At 39.3% G+C, this 18309-nt stretch overlaps 1 protein-coding gene across 4 annotated transcripts in view; it reads left to right on the forward strand.

The window, feature by feature from the left end:
- clstn1 (calsyntenin 1) overlaps nucleotides 1–18309 on the forward strand; it is a 41277-nt gene that overhangs the window by 14252 nt on the left and 8716 nt on the right. The window contains exons 2-13 of one of the 4 annotated variants that reach the window (XM_084366924.1): nucleotides 4205–4327; nucleotides 7453–7482; nucleotides 9038–9233; nucleotides 10019–10227; nucleotides 10962–11111; nucleotides 11399–11584; nucleotides 11694–11942; nucleotides 13630–13751; nucleotides 13882–14044; nucleotides 14381–14431; nucleotides 15513–15670; nucleotides 16684–16832. In XM_084366924.1, the coding sequence (XP_084223050.1) occupies nucleotides 4205–4327; nucleotides 7453–7482; nucleotides 9038–9233; nucleotides 10019–10227; nucleotides 10962–11111; nucleotides 11399–11584; nucleotides 11694–11942; nucleotides 13630–13751; nucleotides 13882–14044; nucleotides 14381–14431; nucleotides 15513–15670; nucleotides 16684–16832 (1786 nt within the window). The remainder of the gene's footprint in view (nucleotides 1–4204; nucleotides 4328–7452; nucleotides 7483–9037; nucleotides 9234–10018; nucleotides 10228–10961; nucleotides 11112–11398; nucleotides 11585–11693; nucleotides 11943–13629; nucleotides 13752–13881; nucleotides 14045–14380; nucleotides 14432–15512; nucleotides 15671–16683; nucleotides 16833–18309) is intronic. The other 3 variants (XM_084366926.1, XM_084366925.1, XM_084366927.1) reach the window with 3 other exon arrangements.

An 18309-nucleotide genomic window follows, 5' to 3' on the forward strand; every position in this document is an offset into this window, starting at 1 on the left:
TGTCCTAGTAGAGGTGTCACCATTTTTTATTGTAAATCAAAAATCAAATGAGCTTTCAGTTTTGATCATCAAAAGCAATATTTGCGATTCTTCTCTCCCTACTTGCGCGTATCTGAAGAAGAAAAAAACCCAATAAAAAGACAACACAGCTAGCTCACCATTAGCCTGCAGCTGCACACTAAACACTTATAATTTGTGCAAGAAGGCGATCAACTGACTTGTACCATCAGAGTTGGTGGGTTTATTTTTCTTTTCAGAGATCCTTTATTGATTTGTTTTGGAAGAGGGTTTACTTGGGACAGACATGAGAAATTCAACTTTGTTACAAACTGTCAAGTCAAGCTTTTTTGTAAAATACCCAAATCTCTAAAATAGTTTCATACTTGTAAGGGCATAAAACCAATTATCTATCTATCTTTACAAATTAGATGCAATAGTCCAACAATGGCATGTCCTTCAGTGTTGACTGGCAGAATTGTGACACCCCTTGTCTTTAGTAATGCTTAGTGATTTTTACGCAGCTAACTATAGCTGCACATGCTCTGTCATGCTGTAGTTTTGTCATTGTTAAATATCAACCCTCAATTCTTGTCATATTTCTTCTGTCAACTCTTTAATAAAGGTATGAAAATGCCTCTAAGATACTGGATGCACTAAATGTAATAAGACCATATATATTTCCTGCTGAGACATGTTTTAGGAAAAACAACTAGAGATGGTAAAATAAAGTCATAATTTAATACTGCAGCCAGCATAATTATTGTAGTTTATTAAGCCATAAGGCATATGAGAACATGTTTACTTTGTACGTACTAACAGGTCTACTTAATTTTTTGTTCTTTTCTCACTGGAAAAAAAATGACTTTGGTTGGTAATTCTTCATTCATTGTGGTGCCTACATCATACCAATCCCCTGCAAGTGGCTTGTAATTAATTTTCACTGATCATGTAATCACTTAGAATTACACCAAATTATGACATAAACTGAATTAGTGACTGAATTAAGACACACAACGGAAGTCATTTGCTTCGCTGAAATTGGATTTGGCAGACTGACATTGAAAGTCGTCTGAAACATCCTCATCATTTATTTACGCTTTTGTAGGTTTTCTTTTTATCTGTTTACTGTTTGAACCTCATAATATAATCGTAGCAGAGACGGCGTTATTTAACATCAGGCGTCTTCCTGTTTATCAGACGATGAATGTGTGACGTTGAGGCTTTCTGCAGCATGACACAGCTGTGGATTAAATTTCATAATTCAAAACATATTGCAATTAGGATTTAACTGTAAAGGCTCATGGAGGAAAAATTATTTAATTCCCATTAATTCTGGACGTGCTGTGTAACTTAAGTAAAGTACTTTCATTTTAAAAATGCATAAAATGTCAGGCAAAATATGCAAAAAACCTTTTTGTCTGGCTGCCTCAACAAATGGAACAATATTTGCAACAGAAACACAGTAATTAATCCACTGTCTATTTAGATAATGTTGCTTGTTGAGCTAAATGTTTTGCTCAGAATGTGTCATTGTGCAGCGGTAATTGGATGAACGTGGGCCGGAGGATGTGCTTTAGTTCGTAATGAAGCTGGCAGTAGTGAACATTGCCTTTCAAACACCTTTTTACCTGCTTTTGAATTTGTCATTAGTACAAGTGAGCTAAAACTGTCAAAAAACTGTCTAACCACAGTTTCTGTTTCAGAGTTTGTCAAATGACATTATTATAATATAAATACAGGCAGAATACATATTTGAGTAACTGCCTGTTTTTCATTATGGATTAATGTACTGCCCTGTGTGACAAGACTAAAATCTGACAGTAACTGTAGCTTTTATGGAATATCTTTTTTTGTATCTTAATAAACGTATCAAACGTATGTTCTGAATAAAGTATTGTGCTCTTAGCAGCAACAAATGTAAGTGCTCCTTCTAAGTTTATACTAAAAAAGTAAATTAAATAAATTGGAAGTATAATTTGCACATGGGTGCATTATAATATGCCATTGGTGTCTCCTTTATTTTAGAAACTTGTCCTGCGGCGTTAAAATTAAGGGGAGGGAGTGCTCATCGGGCGTGTTATTTATGTTAAACTTGTTTGCTAAAAGTCATATATTTTTCTGTCAATACTGACGTAATTCACTGATTAGATATCAGATTGATGTCACTGATCCATGCCAGATCCTGATTACATAGTCTGATTGAGTGGTTTTCAATTCCCCATTGCACTCTTTGAAATTCTTTTTTGTATATTTTTTTGCCCTTATATTAAGAAGTGCTGTATGATTTACTACAGCTTTATGTAACCTTACTCATATTACTCGTAACAACAACAAAAACAATAATGTTTTTCAAAAAAGAGCTCTGGTATTGGTATCAGCATGGATATTGGCAGATATCCCAATTCAGGTATCTAAATCCGAACTCAAAATAAGTGGATCGTTGCTAGAGCTGCACAATGTATCGTTTCAGCATCGACAGGGAAATGTGTGCATGCACAATGGTCACATTGCAGTATCTGCAGTGAAAGTAATGCAAATTAGCTCGGTGTGAACGAATGTGAGAGATTGCAGCACTTGATAAATATACGATAAACAATGCTTTCACTTTATTTCTGCCACTCGGCGGTTGTAACCATGGTGACTTCCTCCTACTGTGACATTACATGCACCTCTATTGAGCTATTCAAGTTACCTGGTGAAAATTCCTGTATTTTCAGTATTGCAGTATTTATCACAGAAACCTGCATATTCCAAATGCAGTTTTTTTCAATAGGGTGCAGCCCTGACATTAAACAAGACTTTAGCTATCATTTGCTGTAGTGGCGTCATTACCTTTTGTTTAATGTCATATCTCAGACACTTGAATATATAGAAAAGGCCCTTTTACATCTTTCATGTGTGCGTTGTTGCTGCTGACAACTTACATTTTGCATTTGTATCAAGAAATATTCCTCATGAATCCACATGAAAGCTCCCATATAACCACTGGCAATTTCTGATGCTTTATAAATTATTTAAGAGATGATTGTTAACCCCAGATGAATTATTATATAACCAGCACAGTTTCCCACATTACAGTTGGGCTACATGTGTATAATGCTGTGGTTGATGATTTGCTGCAGTTGATTGTTTAGGCTGGCGCAGCAATGAGTTGGATAAGCTTGGATGACCTGTTCCCATTTACATTGAAGGTAACCCTCTGAATAAGGACAGTGGGGTTCATGTGAGGGCAGAGAGGATTTACTACATTAGTTACTAGCTTCAAATAGCAAAACAAGTCTATTTTTCATTAAGAAAATAATTCAAAAATGTATAGATTTGACTGAGTAAGTAGGATATATAATGGTTGGAGAAAATGTGCCTGGTCTAGTTACCTCTCCCACAGTTTCTGTCCCTGACAGTGCCCTGTCATCCAGAGTTAGCATCACCTTTGCAGATCAGTAGCACAGACTGCCATCCTCTCCCTCTTGCTCTGGAGCGAGCGCATATTGGCTGTAAGAGAGCTGCATCTCCCCTGCGTCAACGCTGTTTTCTAAGATAGCCCAAATATGTCACTCACTGCAGCTTTTTCTGCAGCTACTAGCTACAACACAGTCCTGTCTGCAGCAGCTGGGATGCTTCCCAGGCTGACTAGCACACAAAAACTGCCCAACTACTACTCCACAAACCAGCATGAAAGTAATCGACAGAGCCTTTATGATCCCTGTGATATACACTGTGATATAAACTGATATGGATTGTGGTTCTGGTGTAAAAAGTTCTATCATAAAATCAGTTTGAAAGAAAATCAAAACAATATAGCTTTATCACACTGTATTTAAGACAGAGAATGATGTGCAGTGGAGGATCTAGAGGACACTAAACATAAACACCAGACCCTTCACGTTCTTGGTCCTCTTTGGCTCGTGGTTCATGTTGTAGATGAAGCCTTCATTATGTGTAGTGCTTCTAAAAATATTTAAAGCACCCAGAACCTCATTAAAAAATTACTTAAGCTGCAGCGGGAGGAAAGATAACAGTCAAACTGGCAATTTGAGAAAACACAGATTAAATCTGATTATTAAAAACAAAGAAATAAAGGCTGTGAATTGCTAATTAGTGCCGGTGAGAGAAAAACAAGCTGCCTATCAAGAAATCTCACCTCAGGATAGAAATTATTTGTGTTTTTGTAGACGCTGACATTTCCTCTCTGTGTTCCTCACAGTCAATAAGCACAAACCCTGGATCGAGACGACGTACCATGGGATCGTAACGGAAAATGATGACAAAGTACTTCTGGACCCCCCTCTAATTGCACTGGACAAGGATGCTCCTCTACGCTACGCAGGTGAGAGAGGAGATTTAATGATGCTGCTGCTATTCCTTTAATCCCTCAGCTTCACTCTGCCCTCCTCTCATTTTACACTTAATAAAAGAGAAAACATTTTTATTACTTCCATTAAAGCTTTGAGGTTGTGTTACAGGTGTTAAATGCAGAAGTTCATGTATGAATAATGTAAGTTTTTTAAGACATTTCAAGGGCATTGATTACATGTCTTTAAACGTATACACATCAGTTTGCTAATGGATTATTTATAAATGTTGAGCTCATCATTTCATGTTTAATACATGAAGTTCCTCTTTCCGCAGTTTGTTTCATTATCTATAACACTCTCTGTGATGTGGATTGTATTTGAGATTATATGTGCACTTATACAAACCAAATGTTCACTGACTCGGTAGTGAAGGAAGGAATAACTTTGTACTATGTGGCTCGATTGATTTTTATGACATGGCTGTCACACTGACATACAGCTGACTACCATATCCTCCAGATTGACTTTTTTGATATTCAGATCAAAATACTCTTTCATGTTTGTTTTGGTTTTTTTGCCCCCTCCCTGTGGAAAGGCACAATTAGTGAGCTTTATGTACCAAGGCAGCATTAGCTCTGGGGAGGTTTTTTTAATCACAGCAGGATTGACTTTGGCCAGGATTCAAAGCACCACCGCATTGGAAATGATTTCCCACCATTTCACATCACATGAGCTGTGATCTTTTGTCTGCTGCTCCCTTCACACACTCTCTCGATGCTCTCACTCCACTTGATATGGCCATTTTTATCTCAGATTACGTCTCTTGATTTAGCAAGTGAGGCTTTAACGTCCACGTGCCTCTCAGAGGGGATGCCAGATGAAATTTTCTACACAAACTCGCGTTAGATTTGCTTTTTTGCAAGAGCTGATCGGCCTTGCAGCACACAGATTTCAAGGTCGACTACTTCAGCGAGAGGCCCATCATTTCAGAGGGGTAACATGCCCATCCTTTGCATGGCGTTTGCCTCCTTTCACAGTAATTTAAATTGAAAGCCGAGCTCAGTGCTCCCACTTCTTTCGGCTGGGGCTCCCTTTTTTGATTTTGCGAATGGACTGCATGTCCCTGTGAACTAGCTCTCGAGAGACAGAACAGAGCAAGCAGTCTGGCTTCACGTGGCAGCAGGGGTGACCAGCTCTGTCGTGCCAGCCTCCTTCTAGCAGGCTCATCTGTGCCAACAAACAAGGTTCACTGTAAAGCTGACCCACAGGCCAAAGAGGCCCAATCGCAAGTCAGATCAGCGTGATTAGGTGAATATTTAGCATGTGAGAAGAGCCACTGTGTGTGTGTGTCTGTGTGTCTGTGTGTGTGTGTGTGTTAGGGTGACTCTTTTTGTGTGTTTGTGCATGTCTGTGTGAGTTCAGTCAGGCCGAATGGAGCTGAGATAGTTTAAACCAAAGCCCGTTCAAACTTGAAAATGAGCACAGTGTTCATGGATGACTGTGCTCTAAAACAAATGAGGAACACAAAGCAGGGAGCGTTTGCCCTCCAGATCTGGGTTGTTTGATTCATTAGATTAGACAGTGCCTTCCACCAGGCCTGAACAGTAAATGAAAATATTATCAAAATTACAATTTGGCCAAGTGCAATATCCAAAAGAAGCTGTTTTAATTTTTTGATTAAAGTGATGGTGACAGAACAGCATTATAGTAAAGTACTCTCTTGTTCTACAGTTCTTGATCTCCAGATGTAGGAAAACATGTTTGTTTGGTAGAGACTCCAACAAATGTCACATCATCATGATTTTTAAGGTGCAATACGTAAGAATTTTAGTTGAAAACAACTAAAAATGAACTTAAATTATCAACAAAGTGGAGAAATAACAGTTTTGACATTTTGATGTCAATGTTTTGTGTTGCAGAGATATTTACGAAAGTTAGCATGCTAACCAGCTAGTCCTAGCCCATCACAGTCCAAAGCTCCTTAACTAGTGGTGTAAACACTAACACTCCCCCAAACTCCCAGTCCAGCCCACCAGCTACATGGCTAACAGAGCTAGCTAGCTATTGGCAGTATCAGTTAGCAGCAGTTAACGTTTAGTCTGGTGACATAGTGCCCCCTGTTGGTTTGGAGTAGGAATTTGACACCTAGCCAATGCACCTTTTTTAATAGTTTTTTCCAGTGAAAATGAAAACTGTGTTGTAAAAATGATAATTCTAACTAATGATATCACAATTGTGTTATCAGTTAAAGTAATCTGAATATGATTTTCTTTTTAACATACTATGTGGCCCTCACTGCAACGCAGTGTATATTTACAGGATATTGCCCCAGTAGCCAAGTAATGTTGTCAGATTATTAATCATGGTAATTTATGTACATGTTAAATGAGAACTGCAGGCCAAGACTTTAAAATCAATATATGTAACGATCATTGTGATGGCTGACCCGAGTCGTGCTGAGAGGCCTGCATGACGAGTGAAAAGCTGAGGAATTCCTGGTGTGAGCTGGTCATTAGTGCTGTGGTAAACACGGAGGCCCACAACTCCCACTGCATGACTGGCTCTAAACAGCAGCTCCTAATGTGAAATCCATTTCTAATTATTTAGTAGGTGAAAACAAAATGACCAGGTCCAACCCACTGGAGGCCCTGACGGGGCTTTTAAAACAAACAGCCTAGCAGAAAAGGACTCCATCGTTTAATTAATTTGTTCTCCCAAGATTTCCTTTTATCTTATCGTCAGAGTGAATGAATGAATCCAGAGAGTATGTGTGCAGTGTCTGGAGAAGTAAGATAAACATGTTGACTCTCCAGAATCAACCAAAACATGCTGACATTAAAAAGTGAGATTTCTGTTGGTTGTCATTTGATATTCTGTCATTTTCACAAGCTGTTTCTTCTAAAAGGATTTGCTGAGGCATTAATAAAACTGCAAACACTTCAACATAACCGGCTTTTCATAAATGTTTTAATCCTTCTTTTCTTTCAACTGGCAGAAGACTTTGTGCTTATGAGAAACTGAATCTGAGCTTCTCTGACGGTGATTTTGTAAGCTTATAGCGACAGTATGTTTCCTTCCTGTCCTCTCTGTGTTTTCTCTGAGATTCTTAACATTTCTTCTAACTGATCTGGGTTTATCTTTTCTCCCTTCCTTGTAGAGAGTTTTGAGGTGACCCTCACTGAAGAAGGTGATCTTGGGCTCTTTCTTCTGCCTTGTGCTTAGTTGTTTCTATTAACCCCACTAACGCAAAAAACAACATCCACACTTTGACACAGAAACTCCCGCCATGCTCTGTAATTTCCCCATTCGGTTTTCTCGACTTTATGTTCTTCTCACCCTGAATTCTTTGGAGTTCCAACAGCTGGATGAAAAGTGTGATGTGGGGCTGACTGTACTTAGAAATATCTGTGCATGAGACATCCATTGCAGTTTGCAGACCCTAACAGTTTTTCAGCTGTCACCAGGAAAGAGAAAGCTGCTTTAAAACAGGAGTTTTAAATCACTTGGCTGCCATTTTGCTCAATCCAGATATTTCAATTAAAAAAATATAGAAGGAGAAGCCAATTTTTGACAAACCAAAAAGAAACATAAGATGATTTCACAACCTCCTCATGGAAATTGGAGGAGAAATTGACACTAGAATTGGTATTTAAAGAGGATAAAAGTTCAGAAAATGTAACATTAAAGGCATCATCCATGTTGGTGGTGCCTCTCTGTGCAGGTACAGTGACTCCTGTGGACTTTTCTGACATTTAAATCTCAACTGAAAGCTGCTGAGATTGTTAACTAATGCAAACTCTCTCTGCTGCAAAGTTTCTGTTGTTGCATCTTTGCCTCAGTGGATCTGTTGAGTTAATTCTCCACCACTAATCTCCACCATTAGCATGGCTGCAGTTGTCATTTGATGTGGATGTCAAGCAAGTTGATATTTCTAACCCCAGTTCTCATCCAGTACTTTGTTTTGTTTTGTTTGAATACTGTTATTGTAGCTCTCTATGATTTCATTTTGTTTGGATTCATTTTGCAGTAGTTTTGGGCGAGAGGCAAAATTACACAGGAAGACTTCCTTTAATTAAGAAAAACATTATCTGGTGTTGAGAGGTTTTCTTTTCTTTCTCTGACTTTTTTCGGGTTTTGATGAATGAATTGGTGCTGGATCAACTTATCACAATGCTATAATGCTCTATTTAATTTTGCTTTAATTTCTTTAATTTCTGTTAAATATTGTTTCTATTATAAGATAGGCTGCAATTTTTACTTATTACAGAGATACATGATCTTCACTTTAAATCCTGTTCTCTTTGTATTTATGGGCTTGGTTTTGTGACTTTGATTTATGATACTTTAAGTACTCCTGTGAAATGCCTGTCCACATCTTTTCGGTTTCTGCCTGCATGACTGGATGCAATGTTTTCAAGTGGCTTGGAAAAGACACTCCGTCTTCTATGATACTAAATGTCCCACACCCTCTCCCAACTCCCCCCTTCCCCCAAATACTCACCCATATGACAGTGCTTTTTTGGGCTTCCTCCACAGCCACCACCCACCCCAATCTACTACAACTCCCTGGCACCCAAAACCTGTGGCTGATCTTTTTTTTAATTTTTAATTAATTTATTTTTTTTGCGTGAATTTATGGTTTTGTTGTTAACATTTTTTTATTTTTATTTGTACAATTAAAAATGTCACGCCTGTCGTCACTTATTCTGAGCAAACTCTCTTTTGGCTCTTGACGTGTTCAGGTGAGATTTGCGGCTTCAGGATCCACGGGCAGAATGTCCCCTTCGAGGCAGTGGTCCTGGACAAGTCCACTGGCGAGGGGGTCATCCGGGCCAAGGACAAGCTGGACTGCGAGCTGCAGAAGGAGCACACCTTCACCATCCAAGCATATGACTGTGGAGAGGGTCCCGATGGTGCCAACATGAAGAAATCCCACAAGTGAGTCAGACTCTGCCAGTTCAGAAGTGTGTTTTTTTTGTTTTGACCAGATTCTGTTTAATTTGATTGCAGTGCAAGCAATCATAGTTGAGTATTGCATCCATATATTCACATCACAGCAAATGATAATAAAATAAATACTGCCTGTTCATTAACATAAGATTAAAGCCTGCCCTCATATTTATGTAAATTAATTTAGGTTGCTTTCACACCTGTTTGCTGTGTTTCATATGAGCTCTGTAGCATTTGGCTGTTTGTTTTGATGTGAAGACCAACCACAGTAGTCACAGGACTGTGTGATGGTAGATATGTGATTTTACCAGGAATTCAACAAATAGACTATTATTAAATCCTTCTTCTGATTGTGGGAACTGTCAAGTGGGGATGTCATAAGTGATAATCTAAGATAATGTGTGAACTATGCAAACATGAATTTATATCAGGACATGAGAGAAAATGAATTCAAACAGAGGTGTGTTGAGTTTGAGTTTTGACGCTGACATAGTGGCCACACAGGGTCAGGATCCCTGTAGTATCATGGCATAAATTGCAACCTTTTTGTCCATTGTCATATGAGGTAAACGGCTAAAACAGTTAGATTAAATCAAGATTGATCAGCAACTGTCATTATGACTTGTTTAGTCCACTGTTTATTTGTAATAAGGCAGTGTGAACATGAAACAGACCAGGAATCAGAAGCTTTTGAAGGATTTTTTCCTTGTTCTGGCTCAAATGAACAAAATTCTGTTCAGAAGTGTGACAATACAATATTTTGTCTCTATCAGGGCCACTGTGCACATCCAGGTGAACGACATCAATGAGTATTCACCAGTCTTCAAGGAGAAGTCCTATAAAGCCACCGTCATCGAGGGAAAGAAATATGACAGCATCTTGAAGGTGGAGGCGGTGGACGCTGACTGCTCCTTCCAGTTCAGCCAAATCTGCAACTATGAGATCGTCACCCCTGACGTGCCCTTCACCATTGACAAAGATGGTAAGGATTGACTCCGAGCAGCCTCGTCTTGGTGCCTGCCGGGGGGCAAAAGCTGCAACACATGCCAAGACCCACACATTTATTGACTCACATCACATTGTCTATTGATCTGTGTAAACAACGGTGCAGGAAGAAGACTCATTACAATTCTCCACAGGTTGTTGCCTTTAGGGCGATGGCGGTCTCCTTGAAATGTCACCCAAGTTGGTCATTTGTGTCGGACTGTGAGGATTATTGTCTTTGTGTCTTGCAAAACAAAATTAAAGATCAAGTAAAAAAGACATCAGATATCCAGGCTCAGCTGATACGACAACTGGTTCAGGTGATAATGTGAGGAGGAACAATCAGTCTGAGGATAAATAATATTGGTGAAGGTGCTTAACTGTGACCACTAACCATGGGATCTGATCAAACAAACTCTATCACTTTCTTTTTATGATTGCCTGCTAATCAAACTTTATATACATATTAACTTGGTAATCAACTCTTGTAGCATCTTGAGCAAAAATAAATCAAAATATTATGATGTGGCCCGAACAGACATCAATCAATAAATTATGGTTTTTGTTCAGCGTGACAGTGAAGCACTCTCAGGCAAAGATTTCTATTTGGCAACTTCTTTTAATATTTCAAAATACTCAATGTTTTTTTTTTAATTTCCTAGCACATCTGCTGCTTTGAAATTAAACAAAGAGCTGCCTTGGCACCCACTTCTTTTTCCTTTCTTGGCTCAGGTTTCATCAAGAACACGGAGAAGCTGAGCTATGGCAAAGAGCGCATGTACAAGCTGACAGTGACCGCCTACGACTGTGGAAAGAATCGCGCCTCTGAGGACGTTCTGGTCAAGATCAGCGTCAAGCCCACCTGCAAACCCAGCTGGCAAGGTATCAAAGCTCTCCTCTACTAGCTGTAGCTCGCCAACCATCACCATACAGGTGTGCCTCTGTGTTGAACAAAAGTAGCCCACCGACGCACAGTACACACAGGCTGCCATTGTAAAATAAGGATATTTAACTCCTTGAAGCCACAAGGCCTTTTATCGTGCTTGAAAGTAGTTCTTAATGAGTAATCACTATTGACAGCCCCTATATTGCCTGCTCACATGTTATCTCTGCTGTGCTGAAGGAGATCTTTTCACTCTTTCCTCCCTCCCTCTCGCTTCGTCTTTCAGGCTTCAATAAGCGGATTGAATATGAGCCTGGCACAGGTAGCCTGGCCCTTTTCCCCAGCATGCACTTGGAGACCTGCGACGAGCCAATCACGTCCATCCGAGCCAGTGTTGAGCTGGAAACCAACCATATTGGGAAGGGGTGCGACCGTGATACCTACTCGGAGAAGTCTCTGCACAAGCTGTGTGGTAAGTAACTGCTCCACTAAATGGTTATTGTCAGTAGTGCATTGTTTGGAAAGAAATTCAATTAAGTGCCCACTATAATTGCCTTTATCCACTTTGATTGCTTATTTAGGAGCTAGCTCGGGCACCGTGGAGCTCCTGCCTGCACCCAGCAGCTCCGCCAACTGGACAGTCGGACTGCCCACTGACAATGGACACGACAGCGACCAGGTGTTTGAGTTCAATGGCACCCAGGCCATCAAGGTTCCTGATGGCATGGTGAGCACCAGCCTGAAGGAGCCCTTCACCATCTCTGTGTGGATGAGACATGGCCCCGGGGCCCATGAGAAGGAGACTATCCTCTGCAACTCTGACAAGACAGGTAACGTCCCCCAAGGACAGTTTGACTTTTTGTTTGTTTTATCAGGTTAATTGGTTTGTGAGTAGTTGTGTATAGAAACGTACACTAAACATAATTATTATAATCCAATCCAAACCTCCATAATATAAATCGTCTACTTGTAATAGAGACTGCTGTATGACAACAACATTAGTTGAAAGTTTAGTAGAAATTGTTGTTTCGGATGTTGTTTACATCAGTCATATTTGTAGAAATCTGCTGAACAAAAGGCCTGTACAGTTCAGGTTTTAAGTGAAAAGCTGAACTTGAGTGAGTATGCCTGTGACTTAACACAGACTCAGTTATTTGAAAATTTCAGTGCCTTGTTTTACATTAAAAAACAGTATCTGTTGTCTATTGAAGGAGAGAAAAACCTGCATACAACTCTTTTGCCATCTATGTAGCATAACATTACTCATTATTACTGCATATGGTGTCTGAAAATTTGTCTCTGATTTAAAAAAAACCTTCAGGCGATAATCAGCGTTGTCGCTCAGCTGGACACATGGAAACACACTTCCTTCTATATTTTCTTTCTTACCTCTGTTGAGTGCTCGCTGACATTTCCATTTTTGTCACTAGTTTTATGATTTTGCATGTGGTCACAAGCTCCTTGATCTTATTGACTGTAAAGTCTCTGCCATGGCCAGCGAGAGGCAGCTCATCAGCTTCGTTCCGACTGCTTATATAAGAAGGATTACATCAGAACGGCTGTGGCCTGGACAGGAAGCTCCCATACCCGTGATCTCAGCTCCAGTCATGACCTCCATTCAGCACAGATTCATGTCTCACATTTGGTTAATTTCTTCTACATTTCTTCTAGATTTTCCAAAATTATAACCAGACCAGAGTCACGAATCCTATTTGTGTTCTTTAAAGGCTGGCCTGTCGATTTTGTTGTTAATTAAATGGTAGGAAGATGAAGTGTTAAGTGTCTGTTCAAGGATTTCTTCACAGTCTATTTAAATGATCTAAACCTAAAAAAAAAAAAAAAAATCATATGGTAGATTATTGTTATATATTGTTACAGGCCGAGTCTATGATTACATTTTGAGAAAAACTCTCAAGTAAATCTTTGAATCTTTCCAAGTATCAACAGCCAGTTGGTGTTTGGTACAGAGATTACATGTGCAGACTGACTCTTTGATGTCTGTTGTTTTTGACAGCTTCCTCCAAAGTAAATAAGTTACAGTTGCATTTCCAGTTTAGAGAACAATACATGTGTTAAAAGGAATTGGTTGTGGAACTGGTTTCAAACTGTTACTTTCTGATGTTGTGAGAACCTGTTAAGGCATGTTTGTAAATAATAAGAACAAGAAATGCCATGGATAAAATAGTTATCAAGTCCTGGTGGTTATATATTTCAGCTGTTATCTGTGTAATCATTAAGCACCTGGCTGCAGGCTTGTACTTGAAATGTACTTTGTTTACTAGTTATTTACTGCCCTCTTTTGTGTAGTTGTCAGTTGGAAATATAATAGTACTTTAGGCAACACAAGATTGTTATGCTTCTCAATGGCTCCTTAGAAAATTCAGCACTATAGAGTATATTTAAATACTAGTAAATGTCTTCTTTTCAATCTTGTGTCAGTAAATCACAAAATAATCGCCATTGAAAATTGAGAGTTACAGTTTCATATCTTGATCTCCACTCTGTTCTATTCTGCAGAGATGAACAGACACCACTACTCGCTCTACGTCCACAACTGCAGGCTGATCCTTCTTCTCCGCCAGGATCCATCTGAGGCAGAGAACTACAAACCAGCCGAGTTTCACTGGAAACTCGACCAGGTCAGCTGCCGCGCTTTGTGCAACTTTAGAGAATGATATTTAATCAAGAGTAAAGTTAGTTACAGTGGTACTATGTAATTTTCACAGGCCCATTTCCAGCCTTTCATCCCCTCTGTTTTGTTCTTTGCAGGTGTGTGACAAAGAGTGGCATCACTATGTGCTGAATGTGGAGTTCCCCACCGTGTCTATGTTTGTCGATGGCACTACCTTCGAGCCCTTCCTGGTCACAGAGGACTACCCACTGCACGCCTCCAAGATTGAAACTCAGCTCACCATCGGAGCCTGTTGGCAAGGTAAACTCTTCAATACATTAAAGGAACCATAATTCTCTTGTGTGACCATATGTGTTGATTGAGTAATAAGTCTGAAGAACAGATACATTGCAAAGAAAAAATCTGTCTTACTTAGGGTTAAAATGTCTCTGCAAATTCTAGCTATTTTTCTGGATAAAACGGTAAAAAGATACTCTAATGCTACCTGATAATTATAGGGCGCACGCTATTTTATTAACTCTTTCTTAGATTCTGAAATGATGCACCAAATCCTCGTATGTAGCCTCTGAATCTCTACTGCAGATCCTCAACCTTCCTCCCTGTCTCTCCCTGCTCTCTTGTTTCTGTCCTCTACAGACAACTCAGGACATGACAATGACACTGAGTCAGTCTCTGAGCCCACCTCAGGTTGCTCAAATCTTTCCCTTACTCCTCAGATATGTCCATGTGTCCACACTGTCCCACCACGCTAACTGCATCCTCATACCATTTTGACTAGAATGATTCAGATACATTCTAGATGCAGAAAGATTTATTTTTGTCATTACTGTTTGGGGCATGATGCAGTGTGGGTGAAACTGGTGTGATTTTGCATTATTTTTTGTGTTTTCTTCATTCCCCATTTATACACTCCTCTCACTGCAGCAGCCAGGCAGTTGTTTTTCACACAAGCAGAGCAGAAATAGACATATAATGAGCACAAACTCCAGACGTGGCTGCAGCATTTTGGCCGTGGAGGCTCTTCTTTCAGACCATGACCTTTGGGTCAGAGGCAGTAGCTCCTCCAGATCAGATAACAAAGCTACTGCAGCACACGCACACACACACACACACACACACACACACACACACACACACACACACACAGACTCATAGACATCACTGGATGACCATGGGACCTTGAGATGTGCAGGTCCAGGTTTGTGTCTGACTCTGCAGCAGCACAGACGAATGCTCATTATGGTTCAGCAGGAAGACGCAACACATTGTTTCCCTTCTCATTAGGCAGGATTGATTCACCTCACAGCAATACTGAAATATTCAGTTGTTTTGACAATCAAGGCAAATTTCTAATCATTTTGAGCATCAAGATGGTTCCAGAAGTTTGTGAAAATAAGGTGACTTAAGGGGATTAATTTACATTTATCTCAGCTAATCCCTTTCTTGTTTTTTCTTTTATTTTCTGTAATTTTTCCACATTAAGGCAGTGGTTCACTTTGTAAATGCAGATGTTGCATGTTTCTAAGGCGTCTGTAAGCTCATCCATCATCCTCCCGTCTCCCTCACTGGGCCTCAGGCCTTGTAAGGGCATACATACTAACTTGCATGAACGCCATTCACGCCAACTTTGCACATTGAGACGGCATGCTTTAATCTCCAGCCCAGAAAAGGTGAAGTCTGTGGAATGTACTCTTGAGTAACTGCTTTTTTTTATGTGTGTGTATGTGTTGTTGTTTTCTCCCCCTCATCTCCATCCTGACGCACCCAGGCGGAAATGCTCGAATGGCTCAGTTTTTCCGGGGGAACCTTGCGGGGCTGATGATCCGCTCTGGCAAGCTGGAGAACAAGAAGGTGATCGACTGTTTGTACACCTGCAAGGAAGGCCTGGACGTGCAGCTACCAGAGGAGGTAGCTTCAGCTGTCAAGGTGAGGAGGACAAAATGTTTGAGAGACACAAAACACACTCAAGCTGAGTCATGCTGGATTTGAATATATTTGTGCATCAAGAACCCGGTCTAACAAAGTTGTTCCTAATCATTCATGATTGTGATAAGAGGAAACATAGTGTTCTTTCAGCTCCTTTCACATGTTGCATTGATGTGTGAATTGTGATCAGTTCAACAAACGGAGATTTTGACATTTTGTAAATGCTTAAAGACTTGGGAATATTCAGTATTTCACAAAAATTTGAGGAATATTAGAAACCGTAAATTTTCCATCATCAACTTTCAACCCGTCAGATTAATCTTGCAACGCTTAACTTATTCAAGTCAAGAAAAAAAGTTGCAGGGTGTCTACATGTCCTTCATAAGTCTTTAAGTGTCTTAAATTCAATTTTATAAATTGTAGAATTGAAAAGACCTTAAATTTGAATCTGTGTCTCAATTGCCACAAAACACTTTATCTACTGGTAATTTCATTCATTCATCTTTAAATTTCTTTTTGTCAAGATGTTTCAAGCTTTCTGTTGTGGAAGTCCCCATTTCTGATGTTACAAATCTTTAAACCTAATACTGTCTTTTTACTTTATACCTGCACTGACCTGTTGGAAAAATGTAGAATAACATTAGTCATTACCATATTCATACATTAAACCTGCCTCTTCTCAGGACAACATATATACTACTTACCTTTATACTACCTGCACTGCATCAATATGAAAGAAATTTGTTGAAAAATTGGTCTTAAATTTGGTTAAAAATGTAATTAAAAGTATTAAATGTAAGTGTTTGGAGACATCCTGACCTGCAGTAAATATATCTACCAAAAATTTCAACTAAATGAATAACATTTACACATTTCCGTGGTCTATGGGTTTGAGTGTTTTGTATGTGACCCATACAAACTTAATGTAACTTGTCATGCATTTTATAAACAGCTTATCAGTCATATCAGTCTGACAGAAACACATTTTGTGTCTCCTTGATTTCTTTCTTCAGGTGGAGTTCAACCCCAACCAGTCCTCTCTGACCGTGGAGGGCGACGACATTGATGCCTTTGACAAGGTCATGCAGCACATCTCCTACTTGAACTCCCGCCAGTTCCCGACCCCTGGTATCAGGCACCTTCGCATCTCCACCACCGTCAAGTAAGTAACAAAAGCCAAAAATACCCCTCGGTCTCTATCCTGTCACCTCATCTGTCAGTCAGCAGCCACCAAACGCTTGTGAAATGTTCAACATTCTGTGCCTATTAAACATTCAGAGAGGGTTCGTCTTTCTACTTGAAGTGTGAGGAAGGTTTGTTGAGGTCAGTAGTCGTACCTGATTTCCATAACAAAGAGAGTAAACATGAAAGGTTTTGGGGTTTGAGAATGACAGAGGCAGAGGAGCTGTAAGGTTCTGTATTTTTGTTTTTAAGTTCTCTTTGATGTAGATTTTTATATAACAACGATGTATTCAGAGACCCAAATGTGAAGAACAAAAGAGAACTACATTTGCACATGATGTATGAAAAGAATATATTAATACTCCAGTTTCTGCTGAGCCTTCTCTAAGATCAGCTCCAGTTAGTGTTGCAGTTTAACATTTGTTCTTGCATTTGCATATGCACAAATCCACATAAACACGTTTTATTGGGTAGACCAAATCATGAATTTTCCTTATACAACCACTTTTCACATACAAAGGCAGCTTTTCTGCTTTTGGTGCCATTAGAACATTTATTCCCTCAGATTAAAAGTTGAGGGAAGCACTGTAATAGTATTTTATATGTGGAGCCGCAGGCACAGTGAAACCTTGTAAGCTTATCCTCCCCATCATGAAGTCAGTTTGTTTACAAATCATGATCACAATTATTCTGGTGAATACAAAGATCAAGATTACTTAACATGATTACTCATTGACTTTGGAAATATCATACCTTTATTGAACTTACAAAGAGATCTTTAATAATGGATTTCTTTGAACTTTAAATCTAATTCAACTGAAAAACAAAAATGTAATACCTTTTAATAGTAATGTATAATACAATATTTATAAAGCCATAATTAATGTATATTATGTTATTACAATATTGTTTTGACTTGGTATATAAAACGTCAGAAAAGATTGCTGTAATATGTTCAAACACCAGTACATAACAGCACAAATAGACATGGGAAAAAAATACAAGCAGCAGCTGTTTTGACTGGGTGTGGACGCTAAAGACCGCTCACTTGACCACAATGAGCTGAACTTAACCTGCTGCAGCCTGGCTGAGAATTGGTTTGGGCTTTTTTGGGAGGGAGCAAAAGTGCACCGCTGTAAAGGCAAAGGGTGCACTGGATTTATAACAAGAGACAAAAACGAGAGCATCATTGCAAAAGGGAATGCGGCACAATAATCCTTTTATCTCAATTATCTTGTTTTCATACTTGTTGGAAACCAAAATTGTTCTGTAATGAACACGAAATGGAACACGTCATATTGCACAAAATTACTCCTGAATATGATTTCAAAAATTGTTCCTCAGCCCTTCCTCATAGACTAGTTTTAGTGATATTTAGTGGTAATCTACAATAGTAAAAATGTGGGTGTCGACCCCTTAATTCCCCCGTTTCTTTTCCCTTTCATAACATTGTTGAA

The sequence above is a fragment of the Pagrus pagrus genome, assembly GCF_965226575.1.
Source record: "Pagrus pagrus genome assembly, chromosome: 11".
Lineage (NCBI taxonomy): Eukaryota > Metazoa > Chordata > Actinopteri > Spariformes > Sparidae > Pagrus > Pagrus pagrus.